At 40.4% G+C, this 18,476-nt stretch overlaps 2 protein-coding genes across 6 annotated transcripts in view; both read left to right on the forward strand.

The window, feature by feature from the left end:
- TRERF1 (transcriptional regulating factor 1) overlaps nt 1-15,178 on the forward strand; it is a 72,165-nt gene extending 56,987 nt beyond the window's left edge. For all 5 annotated transcript variants that reach the window (XM_026845834.1, XM_026845837.1, XM_026845836.1 and 2 more), the window contains 10 exons: nt 2,470-2,839; nt 3,424-3,484; nt 4,296-4,435; nt 5,160-5,263; nt 6,450-6,525; nt 11,339-11,427; nt 12,182-12,295; nt 13,076-13,264; nt 13,790-13,998; nt 14,643-15,178. In XM_026845834.1, coding sequence (XP_026701635.1) covers nt 2,470-2,839; nt 3,424-3,484; nt 4,296-4,435; nt 5,160-5,263; nt 6,450-6,525; nt 11,339-11,427; nt 12,182-12,295; nt 13,076-13,264; nt 13,790-13,998; nt 14,643-14,964 — 1,674 coding nt within the window. In that variant the 3' untranslated portion in view covers nt 14,965-15,178. The remainder of the gene's footprint in view (nt 1-2,469; nt 2,840-3,423; nt 3,485-4,295; nt 4,436-5,159; nt 5,264-6,449; nt 6,526-11,338; nt 11,428-12,181; nt 12,296-13,075; nt 13,265-13,789; nt 13,999-14,642) is intronic.
- Nucleotides 15,179-15,850: 672 nt separating this feature from the next.
- Nucleotides 15,851-18,476, forward strand: part of MRPS10 (mitochondrial ribosomal protein S10) — a 9,257-nt gene continuing 6,631 nt past the window's right edge. Inside the window, exon 1 of the mRNA XM_026844621.1 lies at nt 15,851-15,940. Coding sequence (XP_026700422.1) covers nt 15,851-15,940 — 90 coding nt within the window. The remainder of the gene's footprint in view (nt 15,941-18,476) is intronic.

Genomic DNA, 18,476 nt, shown 5'->3' on the forward strand with positions numbered 1-18,476 from the left:
ACCGTTCACTCAGACATATGCGCTAATTTTAAAGATATATATAAAATCTTTTACTCTTTTACTTTCAGACAGAGGTTTTACACAGAAACATCTCCTTGACTGTGGAAGCCAGCATCTCACAATACTTAGCTTCTAACTCAGCAGTACAATTTTTCTTTTCTATTTCTAGTTTCTGGAGAGAAAAGGGACAGTCTTTTCTCAATCCTTGAGCTCTGAGTGGGAGATCTTCTCTAGAGACACCAGAGTAGGTGGCTTGGGCTTGTGTATTTCTGCAACGTATGTAAAGTGACTGTGATTAAATCTGCCAGCGTTTGGCTAAATGCACATTCATTCACTCAAAATTATGCTTGCACTCTTTGTTATTGCTCAAGCAAACTAAACTTGCGCAGTTTCCTCTCTGGATCCTATCTTTTATATAAGCAGCAGCATTGGAAACGCTCAGAGATTGAAAGATCTACAGTTCCCTTTTCTGTGAAGAGGTTGTCCCACTAGAGACTTTCAGTACTAAAGAACTGGAACTGTTGCATTTATTTGCATTGTGCTATGAGCTGTCCAGAGCAGCTCCCGTAAAGCTCATGGAACCAGTAAAATCAAACAGCAGAAGGAAACTAAATATTCAGCCAGGCTATAGGATGGTGAGCTGAAACTAGCCAGTCGAGTGAGGTCCATCAGGATCTACCCAGAGCGGATCTGTCATGGTGTGGCAGCAGGGCCCACAAGGATGCATTGAGACTTGGATAATGGGGAGTCACTTCTTGGAGCTTCAGAAAAGTATTAGGGTGATTCTGCATTGAGAGCCCATGGACATCTTTTAATATTCAGTGTGATCTTTTTTGAAAGTAATGTTGGTATAACCACACTGAGGCTAAGGTATACTGTAGGTGAAGCAGCATAGGAGATGGAGGCGTATAGGACTTTTAAGATGTTGCCTTCGTTGGTTAGTTTACTTTACACTAGTGAGAAAGGACTACCAGCTCCTTCACATTCAAAGACCAGAACAAAATGAGCCCTTAGTCAAGGACTTGGAACTTCTGGGGTTTTTTAGGTTTTGGGGTGGGGTTTTTTGTTTTTTGGTTTTTTTCTCTCCCTTGAGTTTAGGCTTTTTTCCCCTTTCTCCTTTTGAACACTAAATGTTCACTATTGTGATGGACTGTATCTGTGGTTACAGGTAACCATCACTCTTCTGAATGTCCATTATGAACAAAATTATCTGTGAAGCTGCTTTTTTCTTTTTTTTTTTCTGCCAAATAAAAACTCGTCCAAAACTCAATTTTTTTGGAGAGAAAAATGTCAACAGCTGTTGGAGAGGATACAGCCATGATCTAACAGAGGACAGGACCTTTGTAATCAAAAACATTTCCACAAGCTGGAACATATTAACATAAGGGATAAAGGGTGACAGTGCTAATGCTTCTTTAACATGATTTTTATTGGGTGAATGTGATTCTCAAGAACCACCCATGGTGTAAAGCTGTATGGTGTATAAACATACATTGTAGTAATTTACTTTATGTAGTAGTAGAATTTACCAGATGATGCAGACATTCTGGAGTAACCGTATCTGTCAGAACTTTTCTTCCACTTTCCAAGTTTATCCTAAAGATGATCTATAATCTGAACACCTGAAAGCAGTATATTTAATGCTGTGTTCACTTACCAGCTTCTGTGTGTTCTTAAAGCACAACCTGAGAACCTGTTTCTTCCCACCTCACCCCCACCCCCCAGAAATCCAGATTCCAGCTTTGCATGAATTCTGTGCAATTCTAGGCATGTTACAGTGTGTGAATTTTCCAAATGGTCATCTACTATTTTTTTTTTTTTCCCCCCCTCCAAGGAAAGAGGAGAGAGTTAAGTTCAAGATTTGTTGCAGCTGGACTGTACTCAAGCTGATGGGAATGTAGTGATAAGAGGCAAAGAATTTGAATTTATTACATTTTTCTTCCTTTCCTGCTTCTGAGTACTGCAGTAATTTAACTGAGCTCATGAGTCCTTCCTAGTCAAACAAAATAAATGCATTGGAAAACATCTCACATAAAGTTTATAATAAACTGTGATGGGGTAATGAAGTAACTCCCAACAGCCTGTATGTGTTCAGTGCAAATAGAAGTGCCCAGGGTGTTCACGTGGAGCTGGAGAAGGGTGTGGGGAGGCTCATGGCCTGGGAGAGCCATTCCCTGCACCTTCAAAAGCTGGCAGCAGCCTCTCCATGCCTGTGCCTGTGGCTCAGCCCTACCTTGACCCAGAGGGCTTCCTGAGGGAGGTGAGGATAATTTGTCCTGGTTTTTCTCACTCCCCTGAGGTTTCTATGTAGCACTAGATACTGTACTGACCAGGCTTATTATGGTGGTACCTGAATAACTGCCTAGTGGTAACAGCTTTTCTGTGGCTGTTGCCCTAAGCTGTAGGAGACTGTGTGCAAACCACATTTAAGCATCCCTAAACATTAAAGTTGTGCATGTTTTCATTTAGGAAATTAGCAAAAAACCTCATCAAAGTGCTGTAAAATTGGAGGAGAACTTCAAACCATTGCAGGACAAGAAGAAGTATCGGCACAGACCCGAACCTCTCTTCATACCTCCTCCTTCCTTCAACTTCAGCATGTCCCACTCTGGTGCCACTCTGTACCAGAGTCAGCTTCGCTCTCCCCGTGTCCTCGGAGATCATCTGCTAGACCGGACGCATGAGCTCCCCCCTTACACTCCGCCACCGATGCTTAGTCCAGTTCGGCAAGGGTCTGGTCTCTTCAGCAGTGTTATCACATCATCTCATAGCACCTCGCACACCCAGCTGCCACTTACTCCACTGACACCTACTCCACGGGTGCTCCTGTGTCGGTCTAGTAAGTATTACATTGACAGAGTGGCAGTACGTAGTAAATACCGCTGTCCTCTCATTGATTAATTTTGTGTGCTCACATGCATGGCTAGTTCTGCTACCTCACAAGAAAAGTCCATCTTTGTCAGGGTTTTTGCTGTGGATTTTGTAGAGGTGGTGTTAAAGCATGAAGTGAATAGAGGAGCCTAACCAGTGAGTAAGGCTATGACCTTTCAGTGTCGTCTGCCTCTAGGACCACCATCCCCTCTTGTTACATCTGGGCCTTCTGAAGTGCAGGGAAAAGACCTGATTTGAGACATGGGGTTCATTTTAAGTATTTGTTGTTCAGTGCTTCACAAGACAAGGTGACTAATCATAGATGATCAGGGCAGTAGAAACCTCTGCAAGGTAGAACATTTTTGTTACCTATAACAATTTAGACTGTTTCTGTCTAAGTATTGATGAAGGGTAATTTTCACTTAATAGACTTGGAGTAATGTAGATGTTAATAGGGAGATGGCAATGCAGCCTGGGAGGTGGAGCATCGCAGTGATATATGGTTGTTGCCAAAATGCCCTTTTTAAACTCAAACTTCAATCTCTGTTTCAGATAGTATTGATGGAAGTGTCATTCCAGTGACACCCGGGCCTGGAGAACAGACTGTTGAACCGTAAGAAAAACACTGTTTTTGTCACTGCTTTCATAGACTAGCTCCAGCCTAGAGCATGTGGTCTGAAGTGCTTTGTACTGGGCAGATAGTGTTCAGCTGCCTGAAATCATGTTGGACTGGATGCATTTAAGGTTGCTCTGAGTGGTGGCTGAGGACATTGGGAGCAGAATGGCTCTAGGAGATGTTATGGCTCAAAAATACTAAGAGAGGCTTGGTAAGAGCTACTGAAGGTGAATCAAGAGTTTGTGATGGCTGGGAAGAGGGGCTGTGAGGAAAACATATGCTGATCCAATACTTTTGCTTTTACGTGTGTGTGTGTGTGTGTGTGTGTATATATATATATATATATACACACACATACACACACATATAAAAACTGTGGAGCTTTGGGGAGGTGTTACCTGATAAGTTCCAGGCTGCAAACAGGGTTATCCCTCAGCAATAACATCTCTTTCTGCTCTCTGCTGAAGAGTGCCTTTCGTTATAGAATAGAAACTTACTGTTTCTGGCATCTAGCCTCTTTGCTCGTTAGCACACATACAGGCTAGCTTGGCCTCTCCATAAGGTACGATGTCTTGATACAGTTTAAATTGTGTATTGAAATTTTTGTTTCCTCCCAAGAGATTGGTTCTCTCAAATATTCAAGACACTTATCCCACTGAGAGTAAAGCATTGCGTAAAGCAATCTGACACAATTTCCTGCTGCTCCAGTGTAATAAAAGTTTTGCTGGAAACAAGCATTGAACACTAATGTGACTTCTGTTTTTTCTGCATATTGTGTAGTTGAATACTTATCTATTTTTCTTCATAGACGAATCAATATCGGGTCCAGGTTTCAGGCTGATATTCCTGAGCTGCAGGACAGAATGCTAATGGAGAAGGATGTACACAAGGCTACTTTGGTTTGGAAACCATGGCCGGAACTGGAGAACAAAGTCTTCCAACAAAGAGGTACAATGACTTGCTGTTTTAGAATTTCATACATCAGCCTGTGCCTGTTGAATTTCACATTGATTTCTTATGTGTATACTGTACAAAACATTCAAGAGAGAGAATTAGTTACTGAGGACGCAGAGCAAGAGACCAGAACTGCATATTACGGGTTCAAAGTAACAACATTATATAGTGGTACTTCAAGTGAAGTCTGGGTGAACTGCTTTCTAGCAGCCGAGAGGTAAAGATGTGAAGTGGTTTTGCTGGGAAGTGGGTTTTTGGGGGGGTGATACTGAACTACCTGGTAAGGTCAGAGGTCACAGATGAGAGGCAGTTGATGGTTCCTGGGCCTGTCCTGTGACCATAACTGAGAGGAAATGTGATGGGCTCAGTGGCTCCTACCAGTCCTGAGCAAAGTTTGTTCCTGATTCCAGCACGGTTCATTTCTGTTTCTCTGTGTTGGCTGGAGCCTTCTTGGCACAGCAACATCATTGACTTGTGCAAGCCACTGCCTCACAGCCAGATTTCTGCTTTTGGCTCTGCAGTAGCCTGTCCCATACCAAGGATGTGCTCTGCAAATCCCATCACATCCCCTTTTTGGTGAGTGATCCTAAAACCAGGAGGTGAGGTGCTGGGGAGGGAGAGTATGAAAGCTACTGCCCCAAACTACAGTGTCTTTGAGTGGCATTACAGAATCCTTGGCTCTGGATGTTTGACTGACAGGATAACTTGTTTCTGACAGTGGAAGACCTTTTAAACATGAGCTGTTCCAGTGTGTTACCTGGTGGAGGAACTAACTCAGAATATGCTTTGCACTCTCTCTTTGAAGCGAAAGGAGATATTATGGTAAGATAAGAAACTGAAAAGGGAGATATGATCCTCTTCTGCAGATAAATTAGCATGCTTTATTAAATGGATTTAGATATGGTTATATAAAAAAGAGATTTCTGATTGATTTGCAGTGATGCTTTAAACATCCTGTAACATTTTTTGGGAATGACTTTTCCCTTTCATTCTTTAATAAATTTAAATTTCAAAGCAGTGCTTCTCTGAAGGCTTACTGTATATTTCATATAGATAAGATTACTTACTTTATAGCCTTGGGGCTTTGAATGTCTCCCAGTGCTTGCTCCAGCCCTGATATTTCACAAGCTTTATATTTGGTCACAGAAAACTTAGCCCTCTTCTAGCCCTTATAAAAACCCTTTTTTGTAGCAGCAGTCACATCCACTTACTTGCTCAGAACTGTGAGGTAATTGCACACAGTTCTCATATAAATAATGCATTTCAAATATTTGCATTAGTTTAGTGACGAGAATGCTATTAAGTAGGGCAAAACGTCCATTTTGCCCAGTATTAGGGAAAGACAAGGCCCTGCACCAGTTCCTGGAAAGCCAATTTAAAACAAAACGTGACAGAACACAGGGCTGGAACGAATCTCACAGGGTTGTCTAATACAGTGTGTTTTAGCTTGTGTCCCAGTTTCCTTAGGCTCTGTTAGCTGTATCTGAGGGGTCTGAGACATGTGACGAAACTTACTGTCAGGATGCGAAATTTTCTATCCGGGGGGGTTCTGCATTGTCAGGGGGAAAATTTTAGGGATCCACAAATCATCTGTCTCCCTGATCCAAAGGAGGATTAACTATACTTGCTGTCATTCCTGACAGATGTTGACCTAAACAGATATTTTAAAAGACTTCACGCTATAAATATTAATGCTGTCAAACCAACCATTAAATATTAGTATTAATTAACACTATGAAATCAAACACTATAAACATATTTGTATGTGGCAAGCAGAAGGGAGTGAAGAGCTGGAAGTTGCTAAGTAATAGCCACATTTGTGCTAATTAAAGCAGGACAGGTGTGCATTAGGTACAGTGTTAATGGGCCTTGGAGTAATTTGATGTGATTTCCTATGACAGAAAAGAAAAAAGAGAGCAAATTAATTCATATCCTTGTACCAAATAGTCTCCTAAATGCAGTAGCTGACTGCATTTGCTAATTCTGTTTTTCGTGCTTTTTCATTTAGGTTGCTCTTGAGAAGCTGCTGTTGAGAAAGCCAGTGAGATTGAAGTGTCATCCTTTGGCAAATTACCACTACGCGGGTAGGTTTCCTTGTGATCTCTGATATCTGTTGGTATCTAGAGTCCAAGGCTGGCATCCCAGGCTGGAGCGTGGGATCGCGCTGCACTCTCTGCTGTCTGTTGCAGGGATGGCAGCATCTAATAGAGGTGATGTCTCGAGTGGTACTTCCAGAGACTTTTGTTAAAAGTTTGGCAGTTTTTTGCCAGACTGACAATGTACAGAAACTTTGCATCCATGTTGCTGTGTGGGGTTCTACAGATTCAAAACTGCCTTGAGTAATTTTTTTCCTCTCTTAAGAGAAAATTTAATTTGTTGATCTCCTTTTAAAACTGCTGCTATCGTAGATTATAATTTACTAGCAGTAAGGTCTTCATTTTCTGGTATGTAAATGTCTGTCATCATGCATTCCTTTTCTGAGGTGATGGCGCATGATAAATGAATATGATAATCATAAGCATCCTTCCAAAGAAGTAGTGTTGTAACTCTCACTAGTGTCTTAGTGTCTTAGTACTGAATGCAGAGCTCTTTGCATGGATCTAGCCAAAAAGAAACAGGTCTGGGATGATGACTTCATTAACGAACACAGCAAAAACTCATTTTGGTGAGGAAGCAGAAGTGCCCTGTGAAATAGGAAGGTGGTGTTAAGCCATTAGACAAGTTATGTCACCTAAGCATAGGTAGCAAATGTCTCTTCTCTGCAGCCCTTGATGTTATTGCTTAATGCATCGTAGTGGGTAACAACTGCTTGAACACACAGAATGGGGTTTTACGTAAGAGATTCAAGACTTTATTACTAGTTTAGGCTCAACAGGAAACAAGCCAAGAATCTTCTGGTGGTCAGTCAGTCACAGTGTCTGGGGTCATCTACTCATTTCCAGTTACAGTCCTTGTGCGATGTAAGTACTAGGAGCGAGCTACTTCCTGGCTGTAGCAGTTCACTGGAAAGACTCCCAAGTAACAGGGACTCTTTTGTAAGCAACTCCTTAACCCCTTGGCCTGAGAACAAGAACAGAAACATGTTTGATGGCAGCTGATAACAAGAGTGAATAAATGTGAAGATCAGGTTTTGAGTCTTGTCTGGTGGAGATGCTTAGTGCCGTTGATAACAGCTCTGTTGCAGTCCAAAGGGTGGACATGGGGGTGGATGGAGAAGGAGGATGTTGGCCAGGAACTTTGACCTGAAGAGAAGACACTAGATCATATGTGTGAGACAGTGCAGGGCAGGAGAGCTGGAAGATGAGGAGATATCCCAGCAGCCTCATCCTCAGTGAACGATCTAATTAGCAGAGCAGATAAGAAATTTCTGCCTGTGTGGCAGAGGAGGAGGAACAGTCTTCACTGAAGCAACTTCACAGTAATTTCAGAAAGTGTTTTATTGTGATGCAGAGAGGAGCCAGGAGAGACTGTTTTGTTTAGTCTTTCATGTGAGATGACACTGATTCTTGTTAACTAACACTGAGACCTGTGGACATCAGTGTATCCCTATTTCTTAAGCAGGAAAGGAAGTTTGATTCTGCTTATCACAGCATGAAACTAAAGCTCACCAGTCTGGATTTAAGTACCATGAAATAACAAGACAAAGCATTATTTACTGATGCTCTTGAAGGCAACATGTGATTGCAACTTATATTGGCAGCGATGCTCTAGCACCATGCAGCAGCTCTTGAGTAATAGCTTATTTGTGGTTGATAATCAGCCACTTGAGGCATATGGAAATTTCTCACAATCTAGTGCACAAATAGCTTAATACAACTTCAAATGGCATTTGTTTGGGTTAACCCTCTGGGCATTCTGCTCCACACTCAGAAATCACAGCTTTCAGGCACCGCCACATTTAAAGGTGGAATAGACTGAAACAGAGCATGGCACTGGCTCATGAGAATTAACTGATACCACAAACAATAAATATCTAAACTAATCTGTAGCATTGCCTTTGAATGAAGGCACAAGCAAATAACTCATGTTTGAAATCTGTTGGCTTGTGAGGGAAGCAAGTTGTAAAACTTGAGGCTTTTCTGTTGTGTGCCAAGAGAGCTGGGCATGCTGACCCAGGGCTGCTTGGAACAACAACCTAATATTTCTGTCCCAGGACTTTGCCATCTGTCAGAATGGTGCTTTGGGGAAAAGAGGGGGAACACATAGCTAATACAAGAGGAGCGCTGCTGGAAACACTTGTATTGTTTTCATTTGAACAGTGGAATTTCTGAGGTCTGAAGGTCTGCTGCAGTGAGAATTGTAAGAGAGAGGGTCTCCAAAATAACGTGATTTGGGCAGTCTGGAAACTTCTTGTATGGACTCTGATAGGTGTGGATCAGACCCAGCATAGGCATTATGTAATGGATTTGAGCCACTCACTGCTCAGGGGGGCTCCCTGGGTGTAGGTGTAGCCCCCTTGAAACCCACAGGTTGGGCCCAAAGCCCCCACATTTGTAGAAGATATTTATTGTCAGTTAATCAGTGCATAAATAATATGGCAGGTAAAACAAAATGTAGAATAAATGTCTAAATGTAAAGATCAGCTTTAAAATTGTATCTGTATTCCAAAGTCCAAAATTCCTTCTTGCTGCATTGCAGATCTCTCTCTATACACGTTCTCTATATCTCCCTCAAGCTAACAAGAGCAAAAGCGGTTTCCCAGCAACCAGAGTTAAAAACAGCTTTTCTTCTGTTTCTTTTCCTACACAGGATTTATTCTATTAATTAGGTTACTTTCAATTAACTCGCATAATCTTACAAGGGTCTCTGCTAATACCACAGCTATTGGGGGAAACTCTGTAAGGCCTGAATCCTCCGTAGGTGTACAATAAAATTACTTCATGGAAGTGAGTCTATATTTTTTTTCTTCCCAGAAGGGTGGGGTGGAGGCAGGAGAGCATGACTAGATAGGTTTGTCAAAAACTAAAATCTCTTCTTTGGTGTTGTCATGCTTTTTAAAGTTATATTTTGGCCCCTGGACTGAATCAGTTCATTTACCCCTGCCCAAAGGGAAGCTAAATGCAAATGACTGGCAAGTTGTGTAAGAAGGGAATGACGCTGGTTCAGGGTGGGAACGATGGCAAGGCAGTGTGTCAGCAAAAAGATCTTTGGGGTGATAACAGAATAAATAAAACTTGTGGCTTGAAGCCAGTGCCTTTCTCTGATGCTTAAGAGAGCTTTAGTGTAAGTCTCTGTGGAAATAACTAAAGCATGCTTATATCAAGCACTGGAAAAGCCTGCAGAAAACAGGCTGCAGAAAAGTTAATTTTGTGGTTTTCAGCACATGGAGGAGCAGTGAGATACCTGCTCTAAGCTCGTGAGCCTGGGAGTTGACACTGAAAAGCAAAACACTTGCAGTTAATAAAAAGATCTATATATTTTTTTATAGACGTAAGTAACCTTTAGAGTTCAATATCATGCATGGTGCCAAACCCAAGTTAATTGAATTCAGTGCAGAGGCAAGAATTGCTATGGAGAATGGTAACATTGACAGGAATATTAGGGGTTTCTTTCGATAAAAGTTTTAGATATTTCAGAAACTCTCAGACTGAAGGAGAATCTTCTTATAATGTAAGTCATTTCAAAGGCATCTGCTTTATGGCTTCTTGCATATCCTTCCTTTAATGTATGTAATGCTGCCCACTCTTACAAACAGAACACTGCTTTGATGCAGTAGAGCAATCCTCTGTTCCTTCTGTTTGACTAATACCGAGGAAGCACAAATTCATTTCAATTTAAATGTTGATTTTACGTTTTCATGGCCAGTTAGGCTGGTGAAGCAAACACAGAATAACAATATTTGAAAGTTTTATATACAGCTTCCATTAAATGACCAGAAAGCACTTTGTGCTCACTGCACGTTGCTACAATCTCTACTTGTGACCTCTGTCACAGAGGACTTGTGTGTCTTACCTCAAGCCATACAAGTGAAGACCTGCAAAAGGACCTTATAGGAATTGTCCGGAGAACAAAATTATGAACTTCTGTGTACCTGAATGTAAAATGGCATATATAGGAATAAGCAATACAATACTGTTACTTCTCAATTAGAACAAGACCTTGGGATTATAATGCTAGTTCTGTGAAAGCATCAGCTCTGTATTTTACGACAGCTAAAAAAACCCAAGTCAAATGTGAAGAGGATAGTGAACATGGTGATGCCACTTTGCGAGTCTGTGAATTGCTTATATGTTGACCACTGTGCATTTCTGGTCCCTTCATCCCTATAGGAATGTTTTAGTATTGGAAAATGTTCAGAGAGGGACACCAGTAATGACCAAAGGTGTGGGAGTGACAAAAAGGACATTGAATCCCGAATAGCATGGAGATGATGGTTGAGATTGGATTCACTTTCTTTTCCACTTGAAGAACAAAGGGTCATCCAGGGAAGCTACTGTGAGCCCGGAAACAAAGAAAAGGAGGTGGTTCTTCATGCAGAGGGCCTACTGATCTGTGAAAACTCCTCAGCAGAGCATGTTTTGTGTGCAAGAAGTTTAACTGGTTGGAAGGAAGAGTTGGTCAGCACTCACAAGGATAGTTACTAAATAAGCAAATTTCAACAGATTCAGGAAATCCCCTGTGCCGAAAGTGGTCAGAGGTTAGGAAAAATTAGGGAGAGGCATTGAATTTGCTTGCCCTGATCACAGGCAGTTTCCTGGGCAACTGCCTGTGACCACTGCTGGAGACTGAATACTGGTTAGATGGACTTGAGGTCTGAGTCAGTACAGCCATACTTGTATTTGGGTAGCAGCAATCACTAGCATGTGCTAGAGGTTTCCCACTTTTTGTTTCAGATACTACAGTAACATAAAGGTAGTAGGTTTTTAGCATTTATAATGAATTTATTCTTTTTTTAAGGGTCTGACAAATGGACACATCAAGAAAGGAGGCTGTTCAAAGAGGCACTGTCCACCTACAGCAAAGATTTCATATTTGTACAGAAAATGGTAAAGTTATTTCTGTTCTGTTAATCTCTTTTTCTCCATTCCCCATCATCTTCCCTCCAGTGCCAGATCAGCTTATTGCAGGTATAGAGCCAGCAGTGGTTACAAGAACACCGATAGGAGTGGTAATAAATAAAATCAGTTCCTCTTAGTATTATAAAATGTAGAACTTTTCACACCTGGAATCTAAGTCATGTCATTCCATGTGTGGTACGATACCCTGCTATCCTCTGGTTGTTCTCTGGCAGTTTGTTAAAAGGTACCTGAGTCACTAGCGTTGAGTCTTGTGCCAGAAAGTGTTGAAACCTGTTAATAAAGACAGAACATGTTTGGGCCTAATTTTCATGTTTTGTATGCACCTTGTCTTTTCTGCTTTGTAGCATCTCAGGGCAGAATACCTTAGCTCAAATGTTGAAAAACATCTGGGTTTATGGGAACCAAATCTTAATTCCTAGATCTCTTGGTGGTATCGTACACTTGAGCTACAAAAGTATTTTCTCAGTCATTTTCTGACTAGACTCTAGAGAGTCCCAGAGAATTGTACTGAAGCTGATATAGTCAACACAGATTTGACTAAAACACAATAACTAAAACCCCTCAATTTTACAAAAGCATTTCTGTCGTAGTCTTTCTGTCTTTCTTTTCCTCCATCTGAATGTTTGAGAAATAAAGCCTGCCTCTTGGAATGTATTAAAATTATGTTGAATGAAAGCAAAAAAATTGAGATTGGACTATTTCTGCAATTACTTAACTACAGGTTAAGTCTAAGACGGTTGCACAATGTGTGGAATACTACTATACCTGGAAGAAAATCTTGCGTTTGGGACGGAAACACAGAACACGTTTAGAGAAAAAAAGAGAGGAATGCCTGGTAAGTCTAAAGGAATATGAGAAAGTTTAACACTATAATTTTTATTTTTGTCCTGTTTTGAGGAGGAGGTTGAACTAGATGACATAGGTCTCTTCCAACCAAAATCATTCCGTAACTAAATTATATTCTGGATGAGCATTCTGTGACCTCAGCTACACCAAGATTTTGTGTTCCTGGATTGTAATGGAATAAAAGTGTTTTGATTAGTGCGTTGTCTAAGTCTAACCATAGTCTGGCTTTTGCTACTAATGAAGCAGGTAAATGTCTGAAAATTATGCCTGTGCCTGTGTGTTCCTAAAGGCTGCTCTAATATTTTAGTACAAATACAATTTACATAGACTGGCAATGCAGTTCTTTGTGTGCAAGGTCTGTATTACCAGTAGTCCGAGTAGTCTTAGGACATGTGGGCATTTTTTGTTTTTTTGTTTGTTTGGGTTTTTTTAAATAAGTCATTTAATTTGACTGTGAATAGAGTGTACATCGCTATTCTAACAGCTGGGGAAGAGTATTGCACCTTGCCATCTGTAGATTCTTGGAGCCACAGCTCTGCAATACAGAGCGGGGGTTGTTTTGAGCTCTGCAGTGAAGCTTTAGCTTTTTTTATTAAGGCATAGTAGTTCCAGCAAGACCCAGAAGTTCATTCAGGATGGGGGAAAAATACTGAAACCTGGAAGCAGACTTGACTAAGTGGCATGCTGTTCCAGTACTGTCTATGTCCTGCTATCCAGTACTGACTGTCTTTGACCATATTTCTAGTATGTCTTAAATGTTCTATTTCAGACAAGTGGAGAAGAGGAAGTGTTAGAAGAAGATGAGGAGATTGAAGAAGACAGAAAGGAAGAAAGGGAAATGCAGAAGTCTCCTGACCCACCAGCTATCCCCCTTGTTGGACCTATAGATCTGCCTGCTCTTCAGAGTCTTTCACTTTCTTCGTCCTCCTTCATTTGTGAAATGCCAAACTGTGGCGCTGTATGTGTGTGTTTGGTATCTTTAATAGCAAGGGGGGGGTTGTATGCTAGTGAGTCGTGATTTTGGAAGTCAGGGTTTTAGGCTATTCCTGGCTTGTGATATCTCCTAGATATCTAGTGATATCTGCTAGATATCTTTGGACAAATTACTTTCCTTGCCACCTCTCAAAGGTGAGGTTTTGTTGCCACCTCACAAAACACAGGCAATATGCTGATCTATATGTAAAACCGAATTCTGAAATGTTGTATCAATTAGAAATACTATATGGTAACAGCTTTGGTTACCTTTTTGTTATACAACTATAGTAACAGGCTAGCTCACAGGTTTGTTTTATTATGACTAAGTTTCTTTGACGCTAATGGGATATAACTGAGAGCAAGCAGCATTTGACCAAGTAGATTGTGCATATTAGACAGTTGTTCTGTTGTAAAACACATTCAGCATACTTCTTTCTGCAATTCCTGTTCCAGTGCAGTATTTCTTGGTTCTTATTTTTTTCCTTCCCTCCACCCCATTTCCCATCAGGTGTTCAGTTCCCGACAAGCGCTAAATGGCCATGCTCGCATTCATGGAGGTACGAATCAGGTGACAAAAACACGATGCACCATTCCAGGCACTAAGCAGAAATCTGGTACGCAGAGCGGATACTGCTCCATCAAGAGTTCACCTGCCCACAGCACAACAAGCGGCGAGACAGACCCAACAACAATTTTTCCTTGCAAGGAGTGTGGCAAGTAAGTGAATATGACTGCAGTATTGCATCACACCTGTCTATTTGTATTCCAGATGAATAGAGTTGTGGCAAACTCTTAATTTGCTCTGATGGTCTCAGAAGAGTTTTCCCTTTAGATGACATGTCCTCCTACCAGGACCTTCAGAGATTGGTTTGCATGATGTTTTGGGTATTTCCCCTGCAGTATTTATTCCAGTTTTCCCAAATCCATTTACCTGCTAGAATTCCTACATCTGACAGTCCAGCTTCCTGCTTCATCACAGACTTGCATGTGACAGTTGGCAACTTCCTCTGTTTCTGTGCTTGAGTTTGTCCATCCTAACATGGAATTCCTTCACCTTTTCCCTGTTGTGCAAGGTTGTAGTGAAACTAAGTACAGGAGAATTAGGATGTGCAGAGATACTGAAGCAACTGTGGGAGCTACAAAATACCTCTGGCAGAGTCTGAGTAGGCCATTTTGATACTGTCAGGATGTATAAATCTGTTAGTCTGTCCCTGAAATTCTCACTGTGGCATTGCAGACTTCACTGACTTCTATTTCAGGACAAGGAAGCAAATGTACTGATAGGTTGTTGAGTCTTTTTTGGCTCACTTCATCAAAAGCAATGCATTTTTATCTGATTTTTTTTTCCCTTTAAAATTTAGGGTATTTTTCAAAATCAAAAGCCGCAATGCTCATATGAAGACTCACAGACAACATGAAGAACAGCAAAGGCAGAAGGCTCAGAAAGCTGCTGTGGCAGCAGAAATGGCAGCCACCATTGCGAGAACTACTGGGCCAGTTGGACATAGTTTGATCCCTCTGGATCACATGAGTTTGGTTAAACATGTTGAAAATGTTGGTGACATTGATGACGATGTTGTTCAGGAGCTGGGTGATGTCATGGAAGAGAATGAAGTCATGGATGCTGACCTTTTATTGGATGATGAAGATGCAGATTTACTGCAGGATGATGCTGAGTTGTAAATAAAGTTGTTTGATAAAGACAGCTACTGAGCGCACCCTGAATGGATCAGTCAGGAAACCTGGACTGCTCGTTTATTCCCCACTGATTGTAAGCTACCTGTTTAAAATGATAATTCTTCTATCCAGGTCTAGAAAAAGAAAGAAATCTGCTTTTTTCCCTTTTTTTAATTAATTTGTGTTTTGGGGGAAAAAATAAATAATTGGTACAAATATTCTTATAAGGTGTTTTTATCTGAGCTCATTTTGCTGATAACTTCCAAGGCTACTAATTACAGAAGTTCATGGTTCTGCTATCACTTCCCTCCAGATGATCCTGGTAGGATCTTTAGTCTTTAACTCTTCAAAGTTTCATTTTAGCCTAATTACAAGAGTGATCTTCACACACTTCTGATGGAACTTTTTTTTTTGCCTGTACTGGATCACTTCCAGCATCTTCTAGAGACTGAATGTCATCTCTGTCAAGGAGATGATTACGTTCTTTGTCTTTGTGCTGTCATTTTAAGGGAGGTGGAGGAAAAAAAAAAAATCTGATTTAACTGTGAAATAGTTACAGGAGTGACTGTATCATCTGTAGTATTGCAGTACTTTTTCAGTTCTGTCTTGCCTTAATGCATACATGTTGGGCAGTTTGTAAAAGCATTGGTTACACTGTATGTTTTAGAGCTTCCATTTTAGCAAGGTTTTGATCTGCTGATTTTTAAATGACCTAATTCAAGGGTTGAAGAAAGGAGATGATTGTACTGTAGTTCACATCATCTGATGGGAACACTGAATCAGGAACACCACCTTGGTAATCAGATTGCACTGGAAATATATTTTGCTGTGACAATAAATCACACTGTTGAATAGCCATCTCAGTGTTTTTAGGAGAGTGTATGCTTGAGCAATGCAGGAGCTTGCTCTCCCACCAGGCAAATACAGGGAGATGTTCTTGCCCGTGGAACAGAGACTGAGGGAGTATATGCCTTCAGCACATGTTAGTTATTACTTGTAGGCGTGAAATGTTATTCTGGTGCCGTTTTCAGTCCTCCTCGTTACATCGAATTCAAATGTTATTTAGTAAAACATACTCCAAAGGTGAGTTGACATTGCTGTTAAATTACTGTTTCTCCTCCTTTAGGTTCAGATCTACATGCTGGATGTCTAACACCATTTATATAAAATTAGATTTGGTTCTCTCAATAAACAGGATCTCAAAAGAATTGACGAATTAAAGAATTAAGGATGACTTGGCATTAGGTTGAGTGGAGCTTTAATTACAGAATATGAATACTGATTTTAGAGCTTTCACAGGTAGCAGCACTGGTTTTCTTGTGAATTTTGCACAGTAGAAGAGTATTGCTAACTTTATAAAAAGTATTTTATAAGACTGATTTTAGATCTTCCAGATTTCAGAGTTGTTTGAGATTTTTTTATGGGTTGGGTTTTATTTTAGTGGGGTTTTTTTGTCATGTTCCTAACATCTTAAGCAGAATCTGAGAGATAGTGGATCTTACCTTCTACTGTCTTCCTTGTATAACTATGCAAAATGAGGGTAAATCATGGCACTTTTGTACTGGAGTACTGGACCACACAAGTTCTAAACCAGTGGGACTCATCGGCAGAGAGGTGCCTTCTCTGTCAAAGCCACGTATGTGAAGCCAAATGACCTGAACTTTTTACTTAAGGTCAAATGTTCTGATACTAAAGAACAACCCTTCAGGAGAATGGAAATTCCTTCTCAGTTTCCTATTAGTGAAGTTCCTGTGTATGTGTCTTGTTTTAGTGTTTTTTGAGGTTGTTCCAAAGGTTTTCTTAGTTGATTTTGACTAGTGGGTGGAATTTCACTCCCTCTTGCCTACATAAGGGATGATGTTCTCAATTACTGTACCTGTGAGTTTCAGGCGATCAGGCAGCAGCCACCTTTACTTTTCTTTCCCAAACTGCCAGTTGGGAGACTCCTCAGCAGTTCTTGTCCATGCTGTGACATGTTACTTTTACAGGGACCACATAAGCCGGGTTCTGAAGACTGGGTGTTTAGCTGTATGCAGCCAACTAGATCCACTGATGATGCTTGTGCAAGTCTTAGTGGTTTGCAAAGTGGAGGCTTTTGTGAGCGGTAACTTGTGTTGGATTTTAGGAGCCAGTGTTAGAAACAACCTGGCAGAGTCTAGTCTCTCTTCCACACTGGATCATTTTGAACTTTTAAGGATCTTTGGGAAGGGCTACTACACTGGTAAATAGAAACATGTTTTCAGATTCCCTTGTTAATGGTGGGGAAAAAAATGGAGTGTTTAAGCGAGGTGATAATTGAAGTCAAAGTTCTGCTGGAAGAATGGAGTGAAAGATAGTGGAAACGTGTGGGCTTGATTCTGAAGAGCAGCTTTGTGTTAAAGAATCTACAGTGGAACTTTACTAGCAACAACTGGACAGGTATCTGTGCTAAACTTAGTATATATGAATATATATACACATACATATATATGCCTGGTTCTGTAATGTAAATGGGGTGCTGTTTTATTGTACAGCCAAGAAGATAACAGAACAACCATAACCAAAGAAGTTATTCATAAAGGAAAAAAAGAAATGCACATTTAAGCAGTACACGATTAAGGCCTCGAACATTGACTTCATTATTATTATTAAGTGTTGCATTGGCTAATGTTAAACAGATGCTGTTCTGCCTATTTGTACATAAGTCGGACATAGTTTTATTTCAGAAAACTTGTTTTTTTGCTGATGGTTGATGGAAAACTGTTCACTGTTGAACTTAGTCTTCTTTGATAAAACATGTACATATAGAAAACATATTTTGAGAAAAATCTTATTTTCAATATTTAACTGTTATTTTATTAGAAGATGGTTGTAAATATTTTAGGTGCTTTAGTGTAAAAAGCAGACTGTAATTTTAGGTGGCAGAGGAAGTAACAAAATAAAAAAATATACATTTGATATAGCTTGTGATCTATGCTGGTTTCAGGTTCCTGCTGTTAGCATTTGACTTGCACGGAGCTTAATTTAAGGTTACTGCCTACCTGGATGTGTGTATTAAGATGGCTTAGTGCATGAATTAGTACTTGTTTACACACACACACCCCCCTTAAATGTTTGGTACTGATCAGAACTGGTGTTGTGACATTTAACTGCTATGTAGATGTGTAAGAAGAAAGGGGTTTATATGACACTTCCAGACATTTTTATACTTCGGTAAAATATAGTTGGCTGGGTTTTGCTAATAGGCTTGTATACCTTTTTTTTTTTAATTTATTTAAAAAAAGAAAAAAAAAAAGTATTTTTAAGGGGGAGAAGATTGAAAACTAGGTTCACGTGTAATTATTTTTCAAAGGATTTTTGAATGGTTCCAGGCAAAAAAAAAGAAATATTCCATGTAATCACCTCTATACAGTTGGGGGTGGAACAGGAGTATTCTTGGCAAGAACGAGTTGTGGTAAAAAGCGTTCTCGGAAAGGGGGAGAAAGCTGAAGAAACCTCCTTTACCTCTCACCTTCAGGGGGAAAAAAAAAAAAAAAAAA

This window comes from Athene cunicularia (assembly GCF_003259725.1).
Source record: "Athene cunicularia isolate RWA chromosome 3 unlocalized genomic scaffold, athCun1 chr3_part1, whole genome shotgun sequence".
Classification (NCBI taxonomy): Eukaryota; Metazoa; Chordata; class Aves; order Strigiformes; family Strigidae; genus Athene; species Athene cunicularia.